We start from the raw sequence: 24,528 nt of genomic DNA on the forward strand, positions 1-24,528 counted from the left end.
ATGCTCATTTCATAACGAATGGAAATTTTCTCACGAATCTGGTATCATCAGCAACTTTAGAGAATAAGAGGGATTCTCTAGGAGTGTCCATAAAAAAGGACTTAGTTAAAGCGAGAGTATTTTGCTGTGAAGGATTTAAAACTAAACATAAAAAAAAAGCCCTTCATTACAAAATGNGGCTGCTGCTGCGCTGGCTGACGGGTGAGCCCCTGCTCTAGCTTGTAATAAAGACCCTTATATACTTGCATCGGTGTCGGCTCCTTGGAGGTCTCAGGGGACTCGCGATTCAGGCGTAACAACACTGGCTGACTTCCGTGTTGANCACTGCAATGCCATTTAAAATTACAAGAATATAAGCAAATATCGTCCAATGTCAGAAGACATTCAGGGTGATTGTCTTCAGTATTTAGGGACAAATTAATTGTATCATGGAAATGTTCAATTCATTAAAAAGAATAATCAAGTTTCATTCGCATAATAATTAAGATAAGCTTTGCGTAGAGAATCACATTTTCGTCTGGCTTATACAATTCCATTTTCTCCAACTGGAAGATGTGTAGGATCCAGGCCGACTTTCTTCATTGTCACGGCAATGTCAAACAAATAGTCGTAACACTCACACCTAGAAAAGAAAAAGCAAGGAACTGAAGGGCTTCGTGAAACAGAGTTCTGCAGCCCTCCCAACCACATTTCTCCTCTCCATCAAGCTAACCCTGCTCCTAGTGCATTGTTTTTTTCTCGGTTCCAGGCCAAATGTTTCTCATTTTGCCCCCAGCATTATTAAAACATGGAAAGGAATCATACTGAATCATGCAAACATATTACATGCTTCTCAGGAAATAAAAGGGAGTTTAAATTTTTTACTCTGTGTCACTTTTTGAAAGAATTGTAGCAAATCATTATATAACTTGGGTTGTATAAAGCTGTATAACTTAGCTTTATCTCCCTTCTAGCCTTAAAGTTGGGAGAAAAAAAGTTGGGTTTCCTTCTCCTTTGTATCAAGTGCATAGTGCCTTGCCAAATGATATATTTCTTAATAAATGAATACATAATAATACAAATCAAATACGTAGAAATAACAGACGACTTAATTTAAACCAATTTCACCAATAACACACCGCAAAGTTGTACTTCCTTTCAAATCATAAAACACACTTGATTCCCTTTTCACATCTGGAGTGTAGTGACTTGTCCCAAACACCCTTTGATGGATACTTACATGATTTTGGCCTTCTCCCAGGTTTCTCCCCAGACATACACTCCGTGACGCCTGACCAGGACCGCGCAGGAGTCCGGGTATTCATTTATTGCACGAGCCATTCGTTCTTTGAGGTCTTTCTCCTCAGGCATATTCTCAATAATGGGTACCACTAACATATCATCATTCCTATGGAACAAGACAAGCCATTTTTCCCACTAAAATAAATAAAGGTATTCACACGTAAAAACATACAGTTTTTTTTTCACCTAACCAATTAGACGTTCTGTTTGTATCTGAAAGCCACTCCACATTATGAACAAGATTTTGCATGTTATTCTGTATATCCTGCATAGGCAGCTACCTCATAAGACACCTTGGGAATTTGGCAGGTATTCTTCGAAGTGGCAGAAATTTGTATAGGATATCAAAACCTAACAAAGAAATTATCAAGACCATACAAGTATTTCCTTGAAGCAGAAACAATCATAGTATTTTTAACAGAAGATGAGAAATGATAGATCCGAGAACCAGAAACATAGAAAGGATTAATGATTGAACTACTCATTAAGTATGAATTTTCCAAAGATACAATATCATTTTATTTTATCTCTGTAAGACCTCAAAGTGTCTCAGGCAAATAAATAAACACAGGTGTGGTTTATAGTACTGGGTTAGCAAGAATCTTCTGGAAATAATTACTAAAGGTGTGATAGTACTTTCAGAACATTCTCAAGTCTGTGGCATTGGAACTTCTTTTACTTCCACCTGTTTTCAGTAAATACAAGTGATACAATCAGAATATGCATTTCCTTTCTACTCAAGTAATAATACTTAAGTGAATAACTTTGTTACTGGTAAAATTAAGTTTATCTCTGAGGTCATTTATACCTAGTCAAATTTGGACATGTTTTCCCTTTTACATAAATTTCTCTTTTCACTACCTCTATAATGGCCAAACTTAGCAACAACAACAAAAATTCTAGGTAAAGTTTTATCAAAAATTGCTATTGCTACTTTAGGGCAGGTATAGGCTAGGAAGCTGCCATGTGATAAAAAGTTTGGCCAACCACTGCCATTAACAGTATGGAGATGTATATTATTTCACTTAAGTGAAATAGAGGTAATTGAAGAATCTTCTTAAATACCAAGCACAGAGCCTGATGCGGGGCTCGAACTCACGAAATGCGAGTTCATGACCTAAGCTGAAGCTGAACGCTTAACTGACTGAGCCAGTCAGGCGTCCCCCAGATCTTCCCTAGTATTGGCTAAGAGAATCACAAACATATATTTTCCTCTAGTATACACTGAGTAGTCAGACATCTTTTCAGGAGTAAAATAATATCACAGAAAAATGAGAGCTGAAATTCAATCCAAGCCACCCACTTTACAGACAGAACACTGTCCCTTCTGAGTTAAATGAGGAACAGAGCCAAGATGGTCCTCTGACCTCTAAACAGTGTGCTTTTCACTCTGCCACAGGCCAGCCGTGTCCTGCCGGAAGGAGGGACAACCACACTTACATACAGTAACCTCCCCTGAGGGGAATTAGGTGTGTATTTGAAAACTTTTGTTGTTTCAAGATGGACTTAAAAAATAAGGAATATCAAAACCTTCCTTTCTTCCTTCATCCAGCCTTCAATGCTCCTTCTTTTGAAAACTGGACTCTTAGGATTCTCCCCAAATTCTGAAGAAAGATCACTGCCTCCTGAGCTTTGATAATGACTCTGTTACTGACTTCCCAGCCAGGCTCAAATAGAATTGCAAAGGACATTTCAAAAAAGTTTGTATTCTTTAAATTCAAAAACATTTAAAGTGATCTGTAAAGTGTGTATGCTATGGTGTGTAAGAAGTGGCCCGTCCTCATTCAGGCCATTCTTTTCCCCACAGAATCCAGAAGGCTCTCAGCCGTCCCTCCACCTGCCCTTTCACGCCTCCTCGCCTGCTTTCATTTCTTCACCAAAACAATCAAATGCTGAGGAAATTAATAGCACACACAATGCCTCTGCTTGGAGACCCAGAATGGAAAGGGCACTGTGGGGCTATACTTTCTTTATATGAAAGTATGTACACTTTCATAATTTAAACATTTCACTTTTGTAATAGGTATTCCGCAGTGCTGAGGAATACTGTAGGCATACAATAAATAGTAACTAAAATCAAACCATATTGAGTTCCTGGCTCACTAGTTTAAACATGTACATTCCATAACATGCAGCAACAATAAGATATTGCAGTTAAGAACACTTTAGAGAAACTGGCACCCTTTTCCTCTAAGCAAGGTAAGGTAGAATCGGGCCCAAATTTAAGGTAGCAAAGTAAGAAGCGCAGGAATAAGAATGCCAGTACATTTAAATGAAATGCTTAGCTTCTACCTGAACACTGAGAACACGCTTCTTCCCATCCCTGTATTCTAGATTGGCGAATAATTATTGCGTTTTGGTTGGCTGGTAGATTCAGTTGATTTTATCTAGAAGGCCTCCATTCTATACGAACTATCCCACTTTCCATACTGAAAAATTATAAAAATATAGAGAGCTACTTAATTGAAATAATCATTAATATGAAAATGTTCTAGAAACACTAAAAATTTTTTTTTAATGTTTATTTATTTTTGAGAGAGAGAGAGAGAGACAGAGTATGAGCAGGGGAGGGGCAGAGAGAGAGGAGACATAGACTCTGAAACAGGCTCCAGGCTCTGAGCTGTCAGCACAGAGCCCAATATGGGGCTTGAACTCATGAATTGCACAATCATGACCTGAGCCGAAGTTGGACACTTAACTGACTGAACCACACAGGCGTCTCTAGAAAAACTAAATTAAATCAAGATGAAGCTTCAGTCAGGGCTGAAGCTTCCTGAAGACAGAATGAGGTGAGGCCACCATGCTCTCTGGGCGCTTCCATACAGAAACGTAATCTTTCCATCTCTACAGAAAGCTCAGCCAAGGGTTTTCCACTTAACTCTGACACACGGTTTCATTATTCACGTTGCTAATAATTTACCAAGACTGGGGTGGTGGTAGGGAGGAGGAGGGGTGGCGTCTGATTTGTGTCACCAAGATCTGGAAGTGTAAGCGTAAGTCGGCTATTATTTAACATAGATCCCACAACATCTCATTAAATTCATAAAAAGATGAGAAGCCTCTTTATCAAAAGACAGAAAAAGACTTGAAATTACTTAAGCAAAAATAGAAAAAAATACCTATAATACCCTCCTGAAGTACATTTCCTTATTCCTTTTATCATCTCTTGATGTGTAATTTTAAACTCTCGTCCTGGAAAGAGAAGGGTGGCCATGACGGCAGCTTTTGAGTGGGTATGAATCACTGCGCCAGCTCCTGGAGGAAGGAAAAGAAAGTCACATACTCAGGGAAAACTAATACACACACACACACACACACACACACACACATATATACATACACACACATATATAAATATGTAATGCACACATACATTTATTTGTATATGTGTATATGATGAGAAACTTATTTTTCTTGGCATGGAATAATAAGTTGGCAGTAGACAGGAAGGGAGGGAGGGAGGAAGGAAGAGAGAAATACTAACAGAGGACCTACAAAGCAAAAAGCTTTTAAACTTTATCAACATCAGGACAAGGTACAATACACATGCTCAAGAAATAGCTTTTAGATGGTCTGAAGTATAACTATAATAACCATGGAGATCAGTCAAAATATTACCACTTGATTAGGGGTTTCCTCTGTGCCAGGCCCTGGGCAAACCCCCTTTATGTGTGATCTCTTGATCTTGAGTCCTCACAATGACCAGAGACGTAAATTCTATCTCCTCGACTTAATGGTCAAGGAAATGGGGGCTGAGAGACTTTAAATCACTTGTCTGTGGTTCACAGATAGCAGTGGTGGCACTTGGATTTGAACCAAGGTCAGGGTGACCCTTAATCACAGAGTTAGGCTTCATATGTCATGTCCTGGTGGCACAGGGGTGGTAGGGGTTTTAAGGTATAGTGTAATGGGTTTACCTAAAAAAGGATTTGTAGGCTATAAAATTCAGTAATGGCTGTTCTTGCAGTTGGAGGTTTACTTTGCTTTATGCTGGGAGAAGGGTTTCATGCTGTTACACTCTGTTCCTGAGGTTTTACCCTGTCAGGAGCAGCTGACAGTGTCCGGGAACAGAACACAGCATGAGTCCATGCTCAGTACGGATTTCATTCAGGGGCTATATAAAGCATGGTTCTAATAACTTTATCGCTATGGTGTTTCAGGTATAATCTTCTATTTTCACACTGTCCTCTAGCCTCAACCTTTCCAGACTGGTTTTCTACCACAAATTCTGGGAATGGCAATAAGACTCCTACTTTTATCAGATGGTACATTTTTTTTTTCCAAAGAGGACTATTTCCACTAAAAGTAAAGAAAAGGCTACAATTTTCCCTTACTTGTAATCTGACTCAAGTCCTACAAGTTCCCAGAGGTAGAACTCTAAACTAGAATAGGAATCTGATTGTAAATATAGTGTTGAGTCAGTCAATCTGACAATCTGGTGGAGTCACACTAGGTTAGAATTCTGGCCCCAATACTCACTAGCTATTTATTTTAGGAGAATCTCCCAGAGCCTCTGTCCTCTTGTATGTAAAATGGAGAAAGAATGGACCTTCCACGTGGGCTTATGTGAGCACACTGAATGTGTTAACATAATTAGAGTTCTTGCTCATAGCAGGTGTTCAAGAAATGTTAACTACAACAATAATTACAATTATTTAGAAAACCTACTCTGTAGCAAATACTTATTTAGGTTGAAAACATTTTCTGCCTACCTCTCATTGTGTAAGCATTCATGAAAAGAGGAGTGCACTGGCTTTTTTTAAGATTCTTATGTGGCAGAGGTCCACTTATGTCCTGTTCATTGATGTCACAAACAAACATGTCTTCAGGCTGTTTGTAGAGGGGGCAGAGAAGAAAAGAAGGCTTATACAACATCAATTAGAAGTGTCCCCTACTTGTGTGTGCTAAAATGTATATACGCATATTTAACTCATCTTGTAAATATTCCTATAATTGTACTTTCCCTACCAAAATGTTTTAGCCATTTTGAGAAATTTAAAAAAATGTTTTCTACTGATAAAAATATTCCCAAGAGAGCTGAAATTCTTCTTCTAGAATTTGAAGAAACAATTGATATGGATAATTTCATATGCATGTAATGATACTTCATTAACTTAGCTTCTTGGCTTTCCCTTGTAATTTCACAACTATATTTCAGAGAAACTCTACAAAGAAATAATCATTCTACAATGAGGGGTTACAGTTTTTTCTTCATATGTCATGAGGAAAAATATAGAGTAGAATTTTCTTATCTCCTGAGAAACTAAATGGTACTCAGAAATGTTAATCTCAGTAAGCTATGTTATTCTTAAAGTTCAAGTAATTAAGCAGCTCCACAGATTTTCCCTAGTAGTGCATGCATACTTCTGATTTGTAACTTTCATTTGCCAGGGTTTATTACAAACTACAATATAAGAGCTTTATTAATGAAGGATTATGCCTTAGATAGAAGGTAAGCGTTATGTTTAACTAAATTTTCAGCATTCTAGCATTAATATGAAACAAGGCTTCTCAAAAATCTGAAATAAAGTTTTATAACTTAGATGGGAATAGCTTTGCTATTGTTAATATGAGCCAGTTTGGTCCATTTGAGACCATCAATGTGATTACCTTACTAGCCTAATAATGACGGTGTTAAAATTCTGCAAAATTATAATCACTTTGTAGTAGGACTTAAGATTGTGCAATTCACTTGTGCCCTCTAGAGGATGAATGAGAATTCAAAAATATTAGTTGCATGGAGGTTCACCTTAAAAAAATTTTAATAGTTACTTAACAAATGTTTATTGATTATTCATTTAAATGTTTACAGTACAACCCCCCCAAAACTTCTTTTAAAATGAATTCCATTTTACAAAACAATAGTCAAGTGGAGAAGAAAAGAGATTTGGGGTCAAGAAGGAGCCTTTAAACATACCTGAATCCGTTCCTTTTGCACTCCTGAAGGAGTAATGTAGATTTCATCGCTGGTAACACAAAATGTAGAAATTGGTATTTATTTAACTCTACTGTTCTGCTTTTGAACAAAGGCAAGTGTATTCTTATAGTCCAATCATCAATATTCTTTATAAATCAAGTCACACAGAAAGCTGCTTGATCTAATTAATGGTATATGCTGTATAGAAATAATACCAAATTACTAATGCATTGTAATTATATTACAAATGTAATGCTGGTGATGCAGTAAAATGCTGATAGTTTTCATATATATTTCTTTATTTCTTTTTATAGTGCAAAATCAATGGTAACCAGACTTTTATCTGGTTTTGGAAAGTAAAACAAGCCTTTGGCATCTTTAAATATGAGATTGCAGTTTACCTCATTAATTGTGGAATAGTTATTAAAAATTCCAATCGGGGGAAAATATGCTTATGAGGAGTAGATCTTTGTCTCACAAGGGATCAAGTTTAATTTTAGTGCTTGAAATGCTCTGCTTATAAAACATGAAGTTCAGGGACCCCTGCTGGAAGGTTTATTAAATTACAGCATTAACACTGGGCTACTAATTTTGGGCGGAATCTGAGATTCCTATTTGAAAAGCACATCTATTTTGTGAAAATATCTGGTAATAAAGCTGAAACAACTGTGAAAAGTTAAAAATACATATAAATGGCATCTGGAGAGGTCTCTGTTACAGAATGTTGTGCTAGGGGAGCAGCTATACTGTACCATTTGTCACAAAGCATTCTCAAATTTGATTTGGAAATTAATTTCAAAATCTCTAAATTCTCTCCAGCCTCAACAAAGGTCCTTAGGTGCCTTTGTCAGTTTCAGTGGCTGCCAGAGGGTAGTAAAGAGCTGCCACATACGTGCAAATGAAAAATACCGTCACCCGCATGCTCCAGCTTCTGCCGTTGAGGCATGGATGGAGGGACACTGATTCCTGGTGAAAATGAGGATGATGGCCGATACTGAATCAAGCCACCAATCCAGTTGGGGTTATTAATAAACCTATAGACTTGTAACTGACAAAAATGGAAGTTCTTTTAAGGGTCTGCTTGTAAACTAAAATGGGAGTGAAATCCAAAACACAGCAAGATATATTTAGTCCTTTGTTTTCATGAAATAGCTCCCTTTAGAGCTTTGCTGCCTAAAAAAACCACGACATAAGAAAACCAAGGAGTGGCATTCCTTTGGAGCCAGTGGAATCAGTAGGGATCACACAGTTAAAAGGGGTTCTTTGCAAATACCGGGATCCAAATCTTCTGTCCTTATGCAACATGGGAGAAATTCTAGACTCATGTGTGGTATATAGTCAGTGGACTTGTAGGCTAAGTCTTCTTATGTAGGGAGAAATTTATGCAGCCCTAGGAACAGACCCAAATAAAGATTAAAACAGCCTGTTGGTAAATACAATCCATCCACAAAACGGGACAATCCAGGGTATTCTGTTTATTCAAGTGATCTGGTAATCTAAATCTGTTTTTATTACTATCTTCCTGAAAACAAATCAGTTTAGACTGATCAACTTTGGGTAATTAAAAGATTAGCTAAATATGTTTTAGGAAAATATATTTACATCTACAAAGGAGATATCTGGATAAAAATACAAAGTTGATAGAAACTTTAGTTTATTTTTGAGAGAGAGTGCAGGGGAGGAGCAAGGGGAGGCAGAATCTTAAGCAGGCTCCATGCCCAGCACAGACCCGATCTCATGACCCTGAGGTCATGACCTGGGTCAAAATCGAGAGTTGGACATTTAACTGATTAGCCATCCAGGCGTCCCTAGAACCTTTATTTTAGGAGGGAAACATGCCAAAGACTAAAAGTGAAGTATTTACTTGGTGTTGTAAGCCACAAAGAAAAAGCATTTTGAACTTGAAGGTATTAAGTTTTGGAATTTCTTCCTCCATGCTACTTGCTCTTTCACTATTCCATAAGGAGGGGAAACTAAATTCAAGAGTTCAAAATACATCTATGTTCTGTTACCTCTATTTTTATTTACTGCCTAGTTGTTTAAAAAAATTTAAATCTAGGGGTACCTGGGTGGCTCAACTGGTTGAACATCTGACTTTGGCTCAGGTCACATCTAGTGGCTCCTGAGTTCAAGCCTCACATTGGGCTCGCTGCTGTCAGTTCAGAGCCTGCTTCAGATCCTCTGTTCCCCTCTCTTTGCCCCTCCCCTGCTTGTGGTCTCTGAAAAATTTTTTAAAAAATTTAAATTTAATATCTTGTCTACACTATGAGTTTATCAAATTTAATTCTAATAGCATGCAACAGGATTGGTGTCTCTGGCACATTACAACATTACACCACAGAAACAGGAAATGCTCAGTGTGAATGGTAGTACCCCAACCTAAAAACAATGGCTGCTGAGTGTCCTGGAATTGCTTGGATTATTGTCATTTTCTTGGTCTTCCATTTCCTCCTGATTTAACTCTCATATGTATCTTAAGTTGTCTTTTATATACGTCTTTTGGTACTAACACACAAGCAGTATAATCTAAAATGGTATCAGTCAAACCCTGGAATCAGTAAATAATTTTATATTTCCAAATATAATCTATTGGGTTTGTCCTTCATTCCAAATTTATTTGCTTTAAGCATCAAAGAAAACCAAACTTTCACCTATAACTTGGGAATAACATAGCAGATAGAGTTAATGATGTGAGCTTATTAAGTCATTTAAATACTAGGAAAAAATTCAACATTTTACTACAAATCACCCATCTTACTCTGTAAATTAGCACACATTTGGTAAGATTCCAAACAATGCCATAAAATTGTGGCTGTTTCCACCCGTGACCTCCAGGAGGAGCTCCTCACCCGTTAAGAACCTAACCAAGGACCAAACATTTTCGCTTCGGATGCAATGTCCCCATAAATTGATTGTAGTGCTGTAAAAACCATTTAATTTTAAAAGGTGCCAGTGAGTGCTGTAGGGTGACCACACACATTTTTAGCGCGTGGGTTAGTAAAATTCTTCTAGAAAGAACATAGTCTTTTACGTCTTTACGATACAAATTTACTTTTGGGATCTGTAATGGGCCGCTTATCTGCATTCCAGTTTTCACTTTGCCATTTTTTAAATGTTTATTTCTTTTGAGACAAAGAGTGAGGAAGAGAGAGTGAGTGAGCAGGGGAGGGGCAGAGGGAGAGAGGAGAGAGACAATCCCAAGCAGGCTCCACATTGACAGCATGGATTTCATGAACCATGAGATCATGACCTGAGATAAAATCAAGAGTCAGACACAACCAAGAGCCACCCACGTGCCCCTAAGTTACCACATCACTGCCATTTTTTTGAAAGAGCCACTTAAAAAATGGTTATTTTTACTCAGTTTGATAGAAAGTTCTATTCTGTACACACATAAACTTTCTGCATATGCAAATAAAAAGCAGTTAACTAAAGGCAATGTTTAGAATAGGATTTATTATAAACGTAGCTGAGAAACCAAATTATTGGGAACTCAACTAAATGGATAAATGAAACAACAGTGACAAATGTCATTATCTTAGGACTTTGCTCTGAACAGGTCAACTTGAAAGCTCTGGCAAAATAATCTGAAAACCTGCAAAATGCTGAATTGGATTGACGGAGCACTGGGCTGATGGTGAGAGAGGGGCACGGACGGATGTGCGATGCTCCGTGAGGAACACGCCCTTTCCAGACTGAGTGCACCCCTATACGTGTAACTGTGACATCTGGACCCGCTGACGTTGCCCACAGTTCAATTACTATTCCATGAGGTACTTGGTAATCTGAAGTAGATGAGACTTCACTGGCATCATCTTGCAGTATTCCGAAAAATCGCTTTTGTTCTAAGCTTTCTGATTAAAATTTTCCATTCCACTACTTTCTATGAAATGCAGCCCCCTTGGGGGTATTACTATATGAATTCAATATTATATAAACGTTATAGTAATTCAATGTTGTTACAGAAAGTGAATTAGGATAAAAAAGTAAATCAAGTTACCCAGTTTAACATTCAGCCTCCAGACAATGCTATTCCTGAAACATTTAAGGAGAAAAAAAAAAAAACATTCATTCTATTCCAGAAACACTTGAAAGAATTGAGTTTCTACAACCTGCATTTTTATTGTTGGTACTCACTTGTTTCTTCACCTTCTTGGAGGAAAGACCCTGAACGTTATCTAATGAACAATTAAATACTATTCGTTCTTTCTGTTTCAACCAGTGCCTCTTGTTTTATCCTCTGAGTAAAAAAGACCAGCAGGTGCTGGCCATGAATGATGAAACACGATGCACTTAGAAAAGCATATTGTCAGGGGCGCCTGGGTGGCTTATGCGGTTAAGCGTCCGACTTTCGCTTAGGTCATGATCTCACGGTTCGTGGGTTCGAGCCCCGCGTCGGGCTCTGTGCTGACTGCCAGCTCAGAGCCTGGAGCCTATTTCAGAGTCTGTATCTCCCTCTCTCTCTGACCCTCCCCTGCTCACGCTGTCTCTCTCTCTCTCCTAGAAATAAATAAAAATATTTAAAAAAAACACATTTATTGGGGAGCCTGGGTGGCTCAGGCGGTTGAGCGTCCAACTCCGGCTCAGAGCATGACCTCACAATCTGGGAGTTCGAGCCCCGCGTGGGGCTCTGTGCTGACCGCTCAGACCCTGTAGCCTGCTTCAGATTCTGTGTCTCCCTCTTTCTCTGACCCACCCCTGCTCACACTCTCTCTCTCCTAGAAATAAATAAAAATATTTAAAAAAAAGAAAGGCATATTGTCATCTTCTGACTTAATGTGATGTTTAGTACTTTTGATGCTTTGTAATCTGTATTTAAGTGACTTTAAAATCTGTAACTGACCCTTGTAACAAATCCTGCTTACCTGGAACCCTTTCTAATTTCAGACATAGAAACATCCTTGGCAGCATGTAATTTAACTTTGGGATTCCAAAGACTGAGGACCAAATTACTCTGTCTAGAAATTGTGACTCTTAAATCCTTAGGTATTTATTGTATCTACAACTTCTACACACTTGTCATTCAGATATGCAAATGGTCATTTCTCCGTTTAGAAACGAGATACTTTCACCACCACATACAACTGAGTACCAGTTGTTCTTTGGACATAACACATGTTAGACTCCCCATGGGCTACTTACATGGAGAATTCTCAGAAGCGAGATCAGCCAGAAACTTACCCATGTTTCAAGCTGATTCCTCCTCCAGTCCCAGTGACCCAGCCCAAGTGGTAAAATTGTTTGCAAAGCTCTGGGATCAGGTATCTTGGATGTTCCTTGTCCTTAAAAAGAAGATAATGATTTTTCAAACAGACACTATATTATTGAGTGACTATTCTAGCTGACATCTCTGTTAAGAAGCCAACATAAGGAAGTTTAAGAAAATCTATAGAAAAAAAATCTATAGACAGGGTACCATGAGGGAGAAAACTATTACAAACATACTTTGCTTTTTAAATTTATTAAACTTATTTTTGAGAGACAGAGACAGAGTGTGAGCCAAAGTCGGATGCTCAACCAACTGGGCCATCCAGGTGCCCCATAAAACTTTTTTTTTAATGTTTATTTATTTTTAAAGGAGAGACAGAGTGTGATTGGGGGAGGGGCAGAAGAGAGCGAGATACAGAATCTGAAACAGGCTCCAGGCTCTGAGCTGTCAGCACAGAGCCTGATGTGAGGCTGGAGCCCACGAGCTGTGAGATCATGACCTGAGCCGAAGTCAGACGCTTAATCAACTGGGCCATCCAGGGGCCCCCATCCTTTGTTTTTAATGTTTTTTCTTTTTTTTTTTAACTTTTTTTTTAATGTTTTATTTATTGCTAGGAGAGAGAGAGAGAGACAGCATGAGCAGGGGAGGGTCAGAGAGAGAGGGAGTCACAGACTGAAACAGGCTCCAGGCTCTGAGCTGGCAGTCAGCAGAGCCCGACGTGGGGCTCGAACCCACGAACCACGAGATCATGACCTAAGAGAAAGTCGGACGCTTAACCGACTAAGCCACCCAGGCGCCCCACTTTGTTTTTAATGTTTAAAAAGTGGATCTGTGTTATTTGGCACCCTGAATTCATTCAGGATAGGGCCGTATAGTCCAACACTATGGAACATGCTTCAAGAACAAGGAGGGGAAATGCCCAGGATATAATGCAAAGTGTCTACTGCAACGGCTGAAATAAAACAGAACTTAGTGCCAAAAGGAACATGCTTGGTCTGTCCAGCAAATTTCATTACACAAAATATCTTTTTCAGTTAAGTCATGATATACATATGACAGCTATTTGTTCATATTCTGTGTTCATTTGATTTTATTTTTATTCTAAAATGCCTTTTTTCCCCCATAGTGATTACATTTTTTTCACTTATTATAAAATCAACATATACTCATTATGGAATAATAGAGTCAAGAAAATAAAGAAAGGACTCACTTAGAAGCAATCACAATTAATACTTTCTCGGTCCATTTGTATGAAGATCTGTGTGTACATATATATGTTAGGATAAACATAGAACTTTATTCATGTATTTTTATTGAAGTATAATCAATATACAGCATTGTATTAGTTTCAAGTGTATAACATAAAGAGCAGGTATCTGTATATGTTGTAAATGATCAGAACAATAAGTCTAGTTAAAGTAAGAGCTTACTTTTACTAAGTCTAATTAGGAAAAAAAGGATCAATGTTTCCTCCGTTTTTTACAGTTAAAATTAGTAAAACCCAAAACAACAATAAAAAATGTAATGAATTCCATTTCTGGCAATACGAAATGTAACTCTTACCTTGAAAACAACTAAAAATGTTGAATAAATTTTTTTCCTGAATAAAGTTAAAAAAAAATTTCAAATTAAACTGCTGAGCTAGCAAGAAAGTAAGGAAGGCTTCACAGTGGCCATCAAAGAAACCAGGGTGGGGCGCCTGGGTGGCTCAGTTGGTTAAGCATCCAACTCTTGATTTTGGCTCAGGTCATGATCTCACGGTTCGTGAAATTGAGCCCCACATTGGGTTCTGTGCTGACAGCGTGGAGCCTGCTTGGGATTATCTCACCCCTCCCCGCCCCTTTCCTGCTTGTGCAAGCTCACTCTCCCTCTCTCAAAAAAAATCATCAGTAAAAACAAAATGTTGTTAAAAAAAAAAAAAAAGAAACCAGGGTGAGTCTACCTGGGAGGGGAGCTCTGAAGCCATTTCCCTGAAGGTATTTGCAGAACTCTGGCGAGCTTGACCTTCAATTTTAATAGCTATGGAAGCTGTTAGAAGCTCTTCAATTTTAATAGCTTTGGAAGCTGTTAGAAACATGAAATAAAACCTAGGGTGTGCTCAGAATGGGGTACTTACTAGAAAATCCCTCCCTGGGCGTGAAACCAGATAAGGGGTTATACCCTCCGGTTAAGGGTAAACAAGAAATAGACCCTCTGTGCATAAAAGTACAGCAGGGAAGCTTGTGTCTATAAATCCTGGTTCTGCGTAAAGGGGAGAAACATCTTTGAGCCCAGAGGGGTGACTGTTGAATACACCGAATTTTCAGCTATTTAACTAGCTTTCTGAAATTATGGTGTTTTTCCCAATTCACTGTTAATATTTTACGTAAACTTTGTATTTTATTATAAATAATAATTTGATGGAGTAGACTTCAAAATATAAAATAAAGAACATGGGAATGTTAAAAATTTTTAAAGTTCTGATTCAACATAGGCTTAGGAGTTAACGGACATAAAATCAAACCTTTGCTACACTATTGCTTCTATGACTATGGCTTTCAGTGTACTAATCTATAAAATGAGAACATTATGAGGGTTAAATTGAGATACAGTGCCACAGGCTTCCCGGAATGGAGTAAATATGTTTTTTTAAAACATGAGAAAAAATGAAGATAAAGCATCCGGGACAAAGTGTGACCATGTTAGTTTCCCTCCCAGTTCTTTCAATGTTCTATTAGTTCCGGTGTACAATATCCTCTGACAATTCCACATGTCAGGCAATGCTCACCACAGTAAGTGTACTTACCACCTGTCACCACATAGTATTACTACATTATTGACTATGTTCCCTATGCTGTACTCTTCATCCCTGTGATATATTTATTTTATAACTTGAATTTTTACCTTCCTTCCAATTTTAAAGTGCTAAAAATTCTCCTTTTTAAAAAAATTTTTTTAACGTTTATTTATTTTCGAGAGGGAGACAGAATGTGCACGGGTGAGGGCCAGAGAGAGAGGGAGATGCAGAATCTGAAGCTGGCTCCAGGCTCCGAGCTATCAGCACAGAGCCTGAAGCAGGACTCGAACGCACAAACTGTGACATCATGATCTGAGCCGAAGTCGGACGCTTAACCCACCGAGCCACCCAGGTGCCTCAGAAGTGCTAAAAATTCTTGAATTAAAACTAATAATAAAGCTGTGTTGATTTTCCTTATGTCTATCCTTACAGAATCTAGCCAAAATTATCCATGCCTTGTATTATTTGCTACTTCCTTTTTTAGTGATACAAATGATATTTTAATTATGTATTAAAGGGGTGCCTGGGTGGCTCAGTCGGTTAAGGGTGCGACTTCAGCTCAGGTCATGACCTCACGGTTTGTGGGTTCCAGCCCCGTGTCGGGCTCTGTGCTGACAGCTAGCTCAGAGCCTGGAGCGTGTCTTCAGATTCTGTGTCTCCTTCTCTCTGACCCTCCTCTGCTCACGCTGTCTTTCTCTCTCTCTCAAAAATAAATTAAACATTAAAAAAATTTTAATTATGTATTAAATAACAGATAAGGAGAAAACTCCTACAGTTTTCCAATCCTTAGAACTATCCATTTGCATAGAAAGTTGCAAACATTATAGAAAGTGGTCTGTTGTTACGGGTCTCCTCTTTCCCTTTTGTCTTTTCCAGTCCTGAGTTATCACGGCAATTAGCCCATTTCCTACTAGAGGGTAACAATGGCAAGTCAGCTGCTCTTAATGAAGTTTCATTCATTTGTTCCAACCCACAAAATTTCAATTTTAGGAAATTGTAGGAGTGGGAACTAACATAGATTTGGTAAAAATGCAGTCATTTAAGTTGTTCGGAATGGTAAGAAAGTAAATACCAGAATGTATATTTCAATAAGAATTGACAAGAAGGAAAAAGCTTGGTTAATATTTACTTCTTCCCTGAATGTCAGTAATATTACTTATCTGTTACTGTTATGTCTGGTTTTCTAAGAATTTTGAAAGACATAACTGAGGATGGATTACAATCAACTTCTGAGAGCAGAGGTCCTATAGTTTGAGGGAGAAACATTTAACAGTCTTTTGTATATAGTAAAAACATTAAAGCCTGAAAAGTTTTTGAAGCAATACTTTACTTTTCCAATTTTTCAGTCCAGTTATTTTATGGAAATCAGTTGCATTGTCATTGAAATACTTGGTCACTGCCCACAAGGATTCTAATCCTCTCTCCCACCTTTTCTTTCAATTAAAGCAGTAGAGAGAGGTATTGTTTGGACAGAGGTTTGCCTGGGAGACTCTCAAACAAATACAAAATAAACACATGTCAAATATATTATTTAACCCATCAACTAGTGAGGGAACCAGAAAGATGACACTGCTGTGTCAAGAGAAGGCAAAACATCACCCATATAAGTAATTTGGAATCCCGGGCTTATAAATGAGGAAAAACTGGACAATATCCACCAGGCAGCAACCAATGGAATGTCCAGAATACAGCCTGCATTTCTATGATCAGGATTCATCTGCACAGCTGTCAGGATTCTTCAATTTACAGAGTTGCACAATAGCTCAAGGATAGCCCGAAGACACCTAGTGATCTTTTGTGCTCATTTCAGTCTTTCAAAATTCTTTTTTTTTTTTTTTTGGTCTTTCAAAATTCTTGACACTGGCCTGAGGAAGGGACTGGATGCAGACACAGCCAAGCTGTCAGCACTTTTTGTCTCTGGGCTTTGCGTCTCTCTGCACATCTCATTCCCCTTTCCGTGCATAAATGCAACTTTACCTCCACTGAGCCCTGTTTCTCCCGTTCACCTTCACCACACTTACAAACTCTTCTTCACACCAGTTAGGCACTGACGAGAAGAAATGAGAAGGCGTGGAGCCTTGCTTCAGCTTTGACCCGCACTAGCTGAATGCCATAAGGCAAGTCAGTGACCCTTTCTGGGTATTAGTTTCCTTATGTTAATAGGGATCAGTGATTCCCAGACTTCTGATTTTTAAAATATATATATATTTTTAATGTTTTATTTATTTCTAGGAGAGAGAGAGAGAGAGACAGCGTGAGCAGGGGAGGGTCAGAGAGAGAGGGAGTCACAGACTGAAACAGGCTCCAGGCTCTGAGCTGGCAGTCAGCACAGAGCCCGACACGGGGCTCGAACCCACGAACCGCGAGATCATGACCTAAGCAAAAGTCGGACGCTTAACCGAATAAGCCACCCAGGCGCCCCAGACTTCTGATTTTTAAAATCAGAGTCTGTAGGGGCACCTGGGTGGCTCAGTCGGTTAAGCGTCCAACTTAGGCTCATATCATGTCATCACCATTCGTGGGTTCGAGCCCCACATCAGGCTCTGTGCTGACAGCTCAACAAAGCTTGGAGCCTGCTTCAGATTCTGTGTCTTCCTCTCTCTCTGTCTCTCCTCAACTTATGTGTTCTCTCTCTCTGTCTCTCAAAAATAAACGCTAAAAAAAAATTTTTTTTAAACCAGAGTTTGTTGTTGCTGTTGTAGCTTAAATTTTAAGGACTGACATAGGGTTGCCAAGTTATAACGTTAATTACATTTAACCATCTACTATCAACTTTTTCAAAAAAGAAAGTATATTTTTAAATTTTATTTTTTTAAAGTTTATTTATTTTGAGAGAGACGGAGAGAGTGTGAGTAGGGAGGGGCAGAGAGAGAGGGAGAGAGAGAATCCCAAGCAGATTCCGCAACGCCAGCACAGAGCCCGATGCAGTGCTTGAACTCACAAAACCAAGAGATCATGACCGGAGCCAAAACCAAGGGCTGGACACTTAACCAACTGAGCCACCCAGGCGACCCCCAAAAAGTACATTTTTAGTATAAAAAAAAAAGAGTAGGAAGGATCATCTCAGAATAAAAGATGGTCCTTTAACCTGACTGCATTAATTTTGTAAAATTCACTTTTTGATTGTCCTTATTTTCTTTTTTTTTTTGCAATAGTTGAGTAAAAACTCTTTCAGGAACTCATATTTGGGGAGGAATAAAGTTATCTTTCCATATTTGATCTCCTTGCCTACAATTTTTTTCTCTTTTTTTTTTAAATTACTTTTAAAAATTTTTTTAAACTTATTTTTGACAGAGAGAGAGAGAGAGAGAGTATGAGTGGAGGAGAAACAGAGAGAGGGAGACACAGAATGTGAAACAGGATCCAGGCTCCGAGCTGTCCGCATAGAGCCCAATGAGGGGCCTGGACCCATGGATGGTTTGATCATGAACTGAGCCGAAGTCGGATGCTTAACCGACTGGGCCACCCAGGCACCCCCCTCTCCCTCTTCCCTAGCTTACCCTCCACTCTCCCATCAGTACTTAAGGAATATACTTCTTTGATCATGGAACCCTATCCCTGCAATCACTTAATGCTCAGGTGCCACCTCTGTGGTGTGTTATTTAAGTCCTTCTGCTTTCTTGCCCCAATTTCACTTTTCAAATATTTTCTTTCAGTCCATTTTTATATAAATCTCTCAGTTCTATTCGACTTAGCTGTGGTAGTCAACCTCCAGATGGCTCTTCATGGTCTCTGCCTCCCGGTATTCACAGCCTGCTGTGCAGTCCCTTCTCATATGGTACCGGGGCTGCGTGGCCAGCAGACTACAGAGGTACAGCAGACGTGACAGCGTGTCACTTCTGAGTTTAGGTTATAAAACACTGAAGCTTCCGTCTCTGGTGGTCTCCTTTGGGATCCCTTGCCCTGGGGGAGCAAGCCAGCGGCTACATGGTAAGGGTACGGAGCCTGCACAGAAGGCCGTGTGGTGAAGAACTGGGGCGCATGGACAATGATCAATGAGGAATGGAGGCCTGCCAGCGACACTGCAGCTTGTCTGCAGGCCTCGAGACGGCAGTAGCTCCAGCGGACAGTCTGCCAGCCACCTTAAGAGAGACCCTAAGCCAGAACCCTGAGCCAAATTCTCCTGGACTCCTAAACCTCAGACTCCTCCTTGAGACAGTAAGTGTTGTGTTTTAAGCCCAAGTTTTGGGGTATTTGCTATGGAGCACTAGCGAGTGTATCTTTTTTTCTTTGCACTGTTACTGATCCTGATGGGTTTCCAATTATTGCAACACTAGCTGTCAGGCTCCGGCTTGTCAGTGTTTACACCACGCTCTCTACCGCTTCCCCTGCAATTCCTTCTCCCATCATCCCAGCAGGAAGTGACCGCTCCTTCCTCTAATCCCGTGCCACAGCATTTGTCTATGTACCTTTCCTTTCATTCATTCATCAAACTTTTACTGCAGGCTCTGAAGAAATGAGTGTAAGACAAAACCCTTACCCTCAGGAAGCTTACAATCTAGTAGAGAAGTTAGGAAAGGACAAAGCAATACATAATACAGGACAGTTCAAGGAAGCTACTGGTGGAAGAAGCTAGTGGTGGGTGGGGTGGGGGGTGGGAGCAGGAGTTGGGCAAAGCCTCACCGAGGGGTGGGTGAGCTGCGTCTCACTGAAGGATGGTGGGAGTACGCCAAGCATTTCCTGGCAATTTAGCCACGAACACTTGACAAAGTCCCTGCCCTGGAGAAATTCACATTCGGGGGGGGGGGGGGGTAGTTTTAAAAGAGCAAAGAGAAGAATAAATTGTAATAAATAGGAAGAAGGAAACCAAACAGGAAACTTAGAGAAACATAGCAGAGATTGATTTTCAATAAAGTGGTTAAGGAAAGTCTCTTGAGCACTTGACAATGTAAAGCCCACAGAATGTGAAAGAAAACCCCAGTGTGTGTTGAACGAGTGTGGTTGCACACACAAGGTTTTGTCTTGGGGAGAGACCAGCACTCCAGGCAGAGAAGACAGAACACATAAAGGCCCCGGAGTGAGTGAGACAGTGCTGACATGTTTAACAGAGAGGCCAGGTGGCCGGAAAGAAGTGCTGACAAGGCCAAGTGCTGAGAGAGGCGGATGAATCTGCAGGGGCCAGATCAGGGCCTTGGAGGCCATGCTGAGGAGAACAGTCTGGCTGAGAGGAGACTGATTCACAGTAGGACAGACAGGGTGGGAGAGAGAAACAACTTCCGAATGTGAGAGGGGAGGCAGATCCTGAGCACAAGTGAAGAAACTGGGCTTCTGCCATCTTGAAAAATGAGAAGATGGGTTCATGTTTCAGCAGACTTTAGGTTTTGCGGTAGGACGGCAAGTAAGTTCATATCTGATACCTTCTATTTTCTTAAGTATAAACAAAGTCATCGGCTGAGGAGCGATGTGGGGACAGGGTACAAGAGGCTTGAAAAAATAATAAAAGGTATAAACTAGTCATCTCAGGGAGTGGGACAGTAAGGTACTGGGGAAACACGGGATGGTTGTTGGGCAGTGTTGTGTCGATTTGAGGTTGAAATCTTGAATATGAAGTGAGGCTGCTCAGTGCAGTTCCATAATTTTCTCTAGGAATGCAGCTCAGTGCAATCACAAAAACGATGGGTTCACTTGGGGTTTTTGCTAGGCCAACTATCTTTGTAAGTTAGGTCAACCTTAAGAAGAATTGTTTTGGGGCGCCTGGGTGGCTCAGTCGGTTAAGCCTCCGACTTCGGCTCAGGTCATGATCTCACGGGTTTGTGGGTTCTAGCCCCGCGTCAGGCTCTGTGCTGACAGCTAGCTCAGAGCCTGGAGCTGTTTCGGATTCTGCGTCTCCCTCTCTCTCTGACCCTCCCCTGCTCACGCTGTCTCTCTCTCTCTTTCAGAAATAAATAAAACATTAAAAAAATATATATAAAAAAAAAGAATTGTTTTAATAGGTTGAGTGTAGAAGCCAGATCTCAGTGGGTTAAGAAGTGACTAAAACTTAGAGACAGAGAATTCTAAAGACTCTTTCAATAGTGTGGCTATGAAGGGCTGGATAGGGAAACCAAAGGGAAAACTGGTTCTTTCAGAGTTTTCTTTACATGCTAAAAATCTGTATTAACCAGTTTTCCCTTCATGCTACAAGGTAAAATTAGGGAAGAGGGAGAGATGAGCACCAAAGGAGAGCAAAATCCTTACTAATAGGTCAATCTTTGCAGAGACAGAGCAGCTGGAATTAGACCAGGGAAATATTTATCTTAGGAGGAAGAAGAAAACTCAGAAAAATACGTAATAATATGATTAATAACAAAAATTGTTAATGTTTACGGAATACTTATTTTATGCCAGGTAGTATTCTAAAGGCTTTATATGTACAACTTAACTTAATCCTTGTAATAGCTTTGTTACTTTAAGAAAGATGGAGGCACCTGGGTGGCTCAGTTGGTTGAGGTCTGACTCTTGATTTTGGCCCAGGTCACGATCCCAGGTTTGTGGGATTGAGCCCCCGTGGAGGCTGCTTCACATTCATTTTCTCTCTCTCTCTCTCTCTCAAGTCCTCTGCCCCTCCCCCACTCACTTGCTCTCTAAAAAAAAAAAAAAAAAGATTAATGCATCCAAGACTGCCCACGTGGCAACTGGCAGAACCCCGATTTTCGCTAGCAGTCAGATTCTAGATGTCTTGTGCTTAATCTTTACAATGTAATGTATATGTAAGAGGGAACAGGAAGAAATTGAAGTTAAGATGTTCACAACTAATAGCTTCACCTTCTTTTGTCATTCTGGAGGCAAAGTCATCCTCAGAGCAGGTTTGGGGGAAAGGATGAGGGGAGACGGTGAGGTATGGGGATAGTCACTTAAGGGAACGCGAAGGGAAGCTCCTCAGGGGGTCCCCAGGAGGTGTCCAGGACCCAGCCGCAGTAGGACACAAGAATATTTGTAGAGACACAAATGTATATAGTTGAGGGACACTCCCTCAACACCTAACTCCCTTAGGGGTCTGCATGGGAGGCATTTAAGTCAAGGCAATTATTTATAAGACTGTATGGTGGATCGTCTGGTGGAGGCTACACAGAGGGAAGTGTAGGAGTAAAAAAAGAAAAGTCCTTCACCCAAAAAAGTGCGGGGTACAGGGGCAGTGGTTGGCGAGGGAAGGATATGGCCATGGAAATGGGTTGCTAGAATGGATGGGAGGGGTAAAGATGAACAGAACTGATCAGGTCAAAGAAAATAGAGAGAAGGGTACTGAAAGCCCTTGTGTTATCATAATATCAAAGAACAAATATTTACTCAGGGTTCATATATATAGCACACTGTGAGAGGTAAGGTAAAATTAAAAAATAGATGTAGTTCTTGGTTTATTTCCCAGCTAAGCATAGCTGCCTACAAAGTAGGGAACATGCTCTTGATATATACGTACCATAGTGCTTTGCTCAATAAACACTGTGAAGTAAGATCACATCTCCTACATTAAGAAAAGTCCTATATCAGAGGTTACATACTGGCGGCTCATGGACTGAATCAGGCTTACAGGAAGTGGTTTATTTAAATGCATATACAAATCTGTTGTGGGTAGTAGAGCTCTGGTAACCTGTCTGGTTACCAACTGACTGTTGGCTGTGTCTGGTTTGAGAGGTCTTGTTTGTTCTCAGATCCCTTGATAAAGGCTCTCTTTGATGCTCATTTAGATAGTATTTCACCAAGATTCACTTACTGGTGGCATGAACACACATGCTACTGAAGCATCTTAGCAACGATTCTACTAACAGGTTGCATTCCGCACTGTCCAGGCAAACCTGCCTAGCTATCTGTCCTGTATCCAGCATCTTCCCCCTTTCTAGGCAATTTTCACAGTCGTCTTTGTTAAGCTGGGGAGTTACTTATTCACACAAGAATATTCGCAAGTATTTCACAATAAAACCTCCCACGTTATGACTTTTTAAATTGGGACCTTCAGTCCTAAGAAAGAATAACAGGAAGAATAAGGGGGATAATTTTAGGGAGCTATCCCTGCCTCTTAAGCAGGGCTTCTCACGCTGTATTGTAATTATTTATTCGTCCAGTTTTCCTCCAGACCCCAGGCTATTCGTCTTAATCGTCGCTGTGTCCATGGACACAAAGGTATTGCATAAAACTGTTGGTGTGTATACCCAGTAGATGAAAGGCAGGTGCAGCCCGAGGGTGGATGTTCCTTTGACTTCATTCCATAATCACTCTACACTGAGGCAGGCAGAGGGAACTACTGAAGCACAGCCCCGGTTTGGCCACCGTCTCCCAGGCGCCTACTGCCTGCCAAACGTCGGGCTGGGCTCCAGGGCTCAGAAAATAAGCTCGAGAGTAGTCTTAACTCCATTTCCACTCCAGCGCCTCCTGCTGCCTTGTTTGGCCTGTATTCCCGGTAAGTTGTTTCAAAACACACTCAAGAAGCGCAGCGCTCTCCTCCGTTATTTTCCTTTTTTCAGCTTTTGGCGCCCAGAGCCCGCCATCGGAGCTCAGTCCCGGAACAGGGACTGCCGTGGCCTCGAATCGGCCTGCGGAGCCAAGGCTGAGGGTGGCAGCGGTCGCGTCCACACGGGTCCCAGGCCCCGCGCCCGCCACCGCATGCCTCCTGTGCCTCACGTCCGGGCAAACGGGGCACCCGCGGCCCCGCCCCTACCTTAGCGCCGCAGCGCTGCGAGCAGCAGTCTCCCTCCGGAGTGTGACAGCCCGACATGACCTGGATGAGGGGAACCCACGGCCTCCTGTCTCCGAGCGGCTTCGGGACCCGAGCTTGGTCTGGGCGAAGATCAGTCTGTGGCGTGGCCACAGCAGCAATCGGGCGGCGCTGAGGGCAGCTCGGGGGCGGGGCGAAAAGGCTGAAGGCGGGTCTGGGAGGGCCTGGCGGACACGAGATCCAGAGGCGCGCAGCCTGGCTGAGGGGCGGGGCCGACGAGGTTGGAGGCGGGACTTGGAGAATCTTGAGTCACAGACTCAAATGGCCCCACGGGAGCTAGGGGGTGTGGCCAATGTGACAGAAGGCGGAGCTTGGGAGGGTCTTGATGATTGGGCGATCAGGCGGTTCTGCGGGCAGCCCGCGACAAGGCCGGGAAGATGGCGGCCTCCTGGAGGCTAGGCTGTGACCCTCGGGTACTGCGCTACCTCTTGGGCTTCGGCGGCTGCCGAAGACTCGGGATGGTGAGGGGTGCTTCCGGATGGTCTTTCGGCCGCGGAGCTAGTTGGAGATGGGTTCACAGCACGCAGTGGCTGCGGGGTGAGTGGTCGGGGCTTGCTCAGCCTCTCCGTGTAGCTGAGTAATGGGCCTGGGTCAGGGGCTTTTGGATTCAAGGCCCATATCGGTGTGGAAGTGCCCGGGGCTCCCGGTTCCTGAGG

At 41.1% G+C, this 24,528-nt stretch overlaps 2 protein-coding genes across 2 annotated transcripts in view; one reads left to right on the forward strand and one right to left on the reverse strand.

Annotated features, from left to right (window-relative positions):
- Positions 1-328: 328 nt before the first annotated feature.
- APIP (APAF1 interacting protein) lies at positions 329-24,345 on the reverse strand. The gene is made up of 7 exons (XM_077777479.1): positions 23,816-24,345; positions 12,380-12,480; positions 7,199-7,247; positions 5,994-6,111; positions 4,401-4,536; positions 1,220-1,387; positions 329-622 (listed from the first exon to the last, which is right to left on the reverse strand). Exons 1-7 carry the CDS (start codon positions 23,870-23,872, stop codon positions 523-525), a joined length of 729 nt encoding a protein of 242 aa, XP_077633605.1. The 5' UTR covers positions 23,873-24,345; the 3' UTR covers positions 329-522.
- PDHX (pyruvate dehydrogenase complex component X) overlaps positions 24,203-24,528 on the forward strand; it is a 71,435-nt gene continuing 71,109 nt past the window's right edge. The window contains exon 1 of the mRNA XM_077777478.1: positions 24,203-24,409. Within this exon, the coding sequence (XP_077633604.1) occupies positions 24,250-24,409 (160 nt within the window). The 5' untranslated portion in view covers positions 24,203-24,249. The remainder of the gene's footprint in view (positions 24,410-24,528) is intronic.

Source organism: Crocuta crocuta, unplaced genomic scaffold (genome assembly GCF_008692635.1).
Source record: "Crocuta crocuta isolate KB4526 unplaced genomic scaffold, BGI_CrCroc_1.0 scaffold384, whole genome shotgun sequence".
NCBI classification, from domain to species: domain Eukaryota; kingdom Metazoa; phylum Chordata; class Mammalia; order Carnivora; family Hyaenidae; genus Crocuta; species Crocuta crocuta.

Coding starts and splice junctions, on each gene's coding strand:
- APIP (XM_077777479.1), bottom strand. CDS start 23,872: ATGTCGGGCTGTCACACTCCGGAGGGAGACTGCTGCTCGCAGCGCTGC. Junction 6,112..7,198: donor TGCAAAAGGAACGGATTCAG/GTATGTTTAAAG, acceptor CTCTACAAACAG/CCTGAAGACATGTTTGTTTG. Junction 1,388..4,400: donor ACTTCAGGAGGGTATTATAG/GTATTTTTTTCT, acceptor CTTGTTCCATAG/GAATGATGATATGTTAGTGG.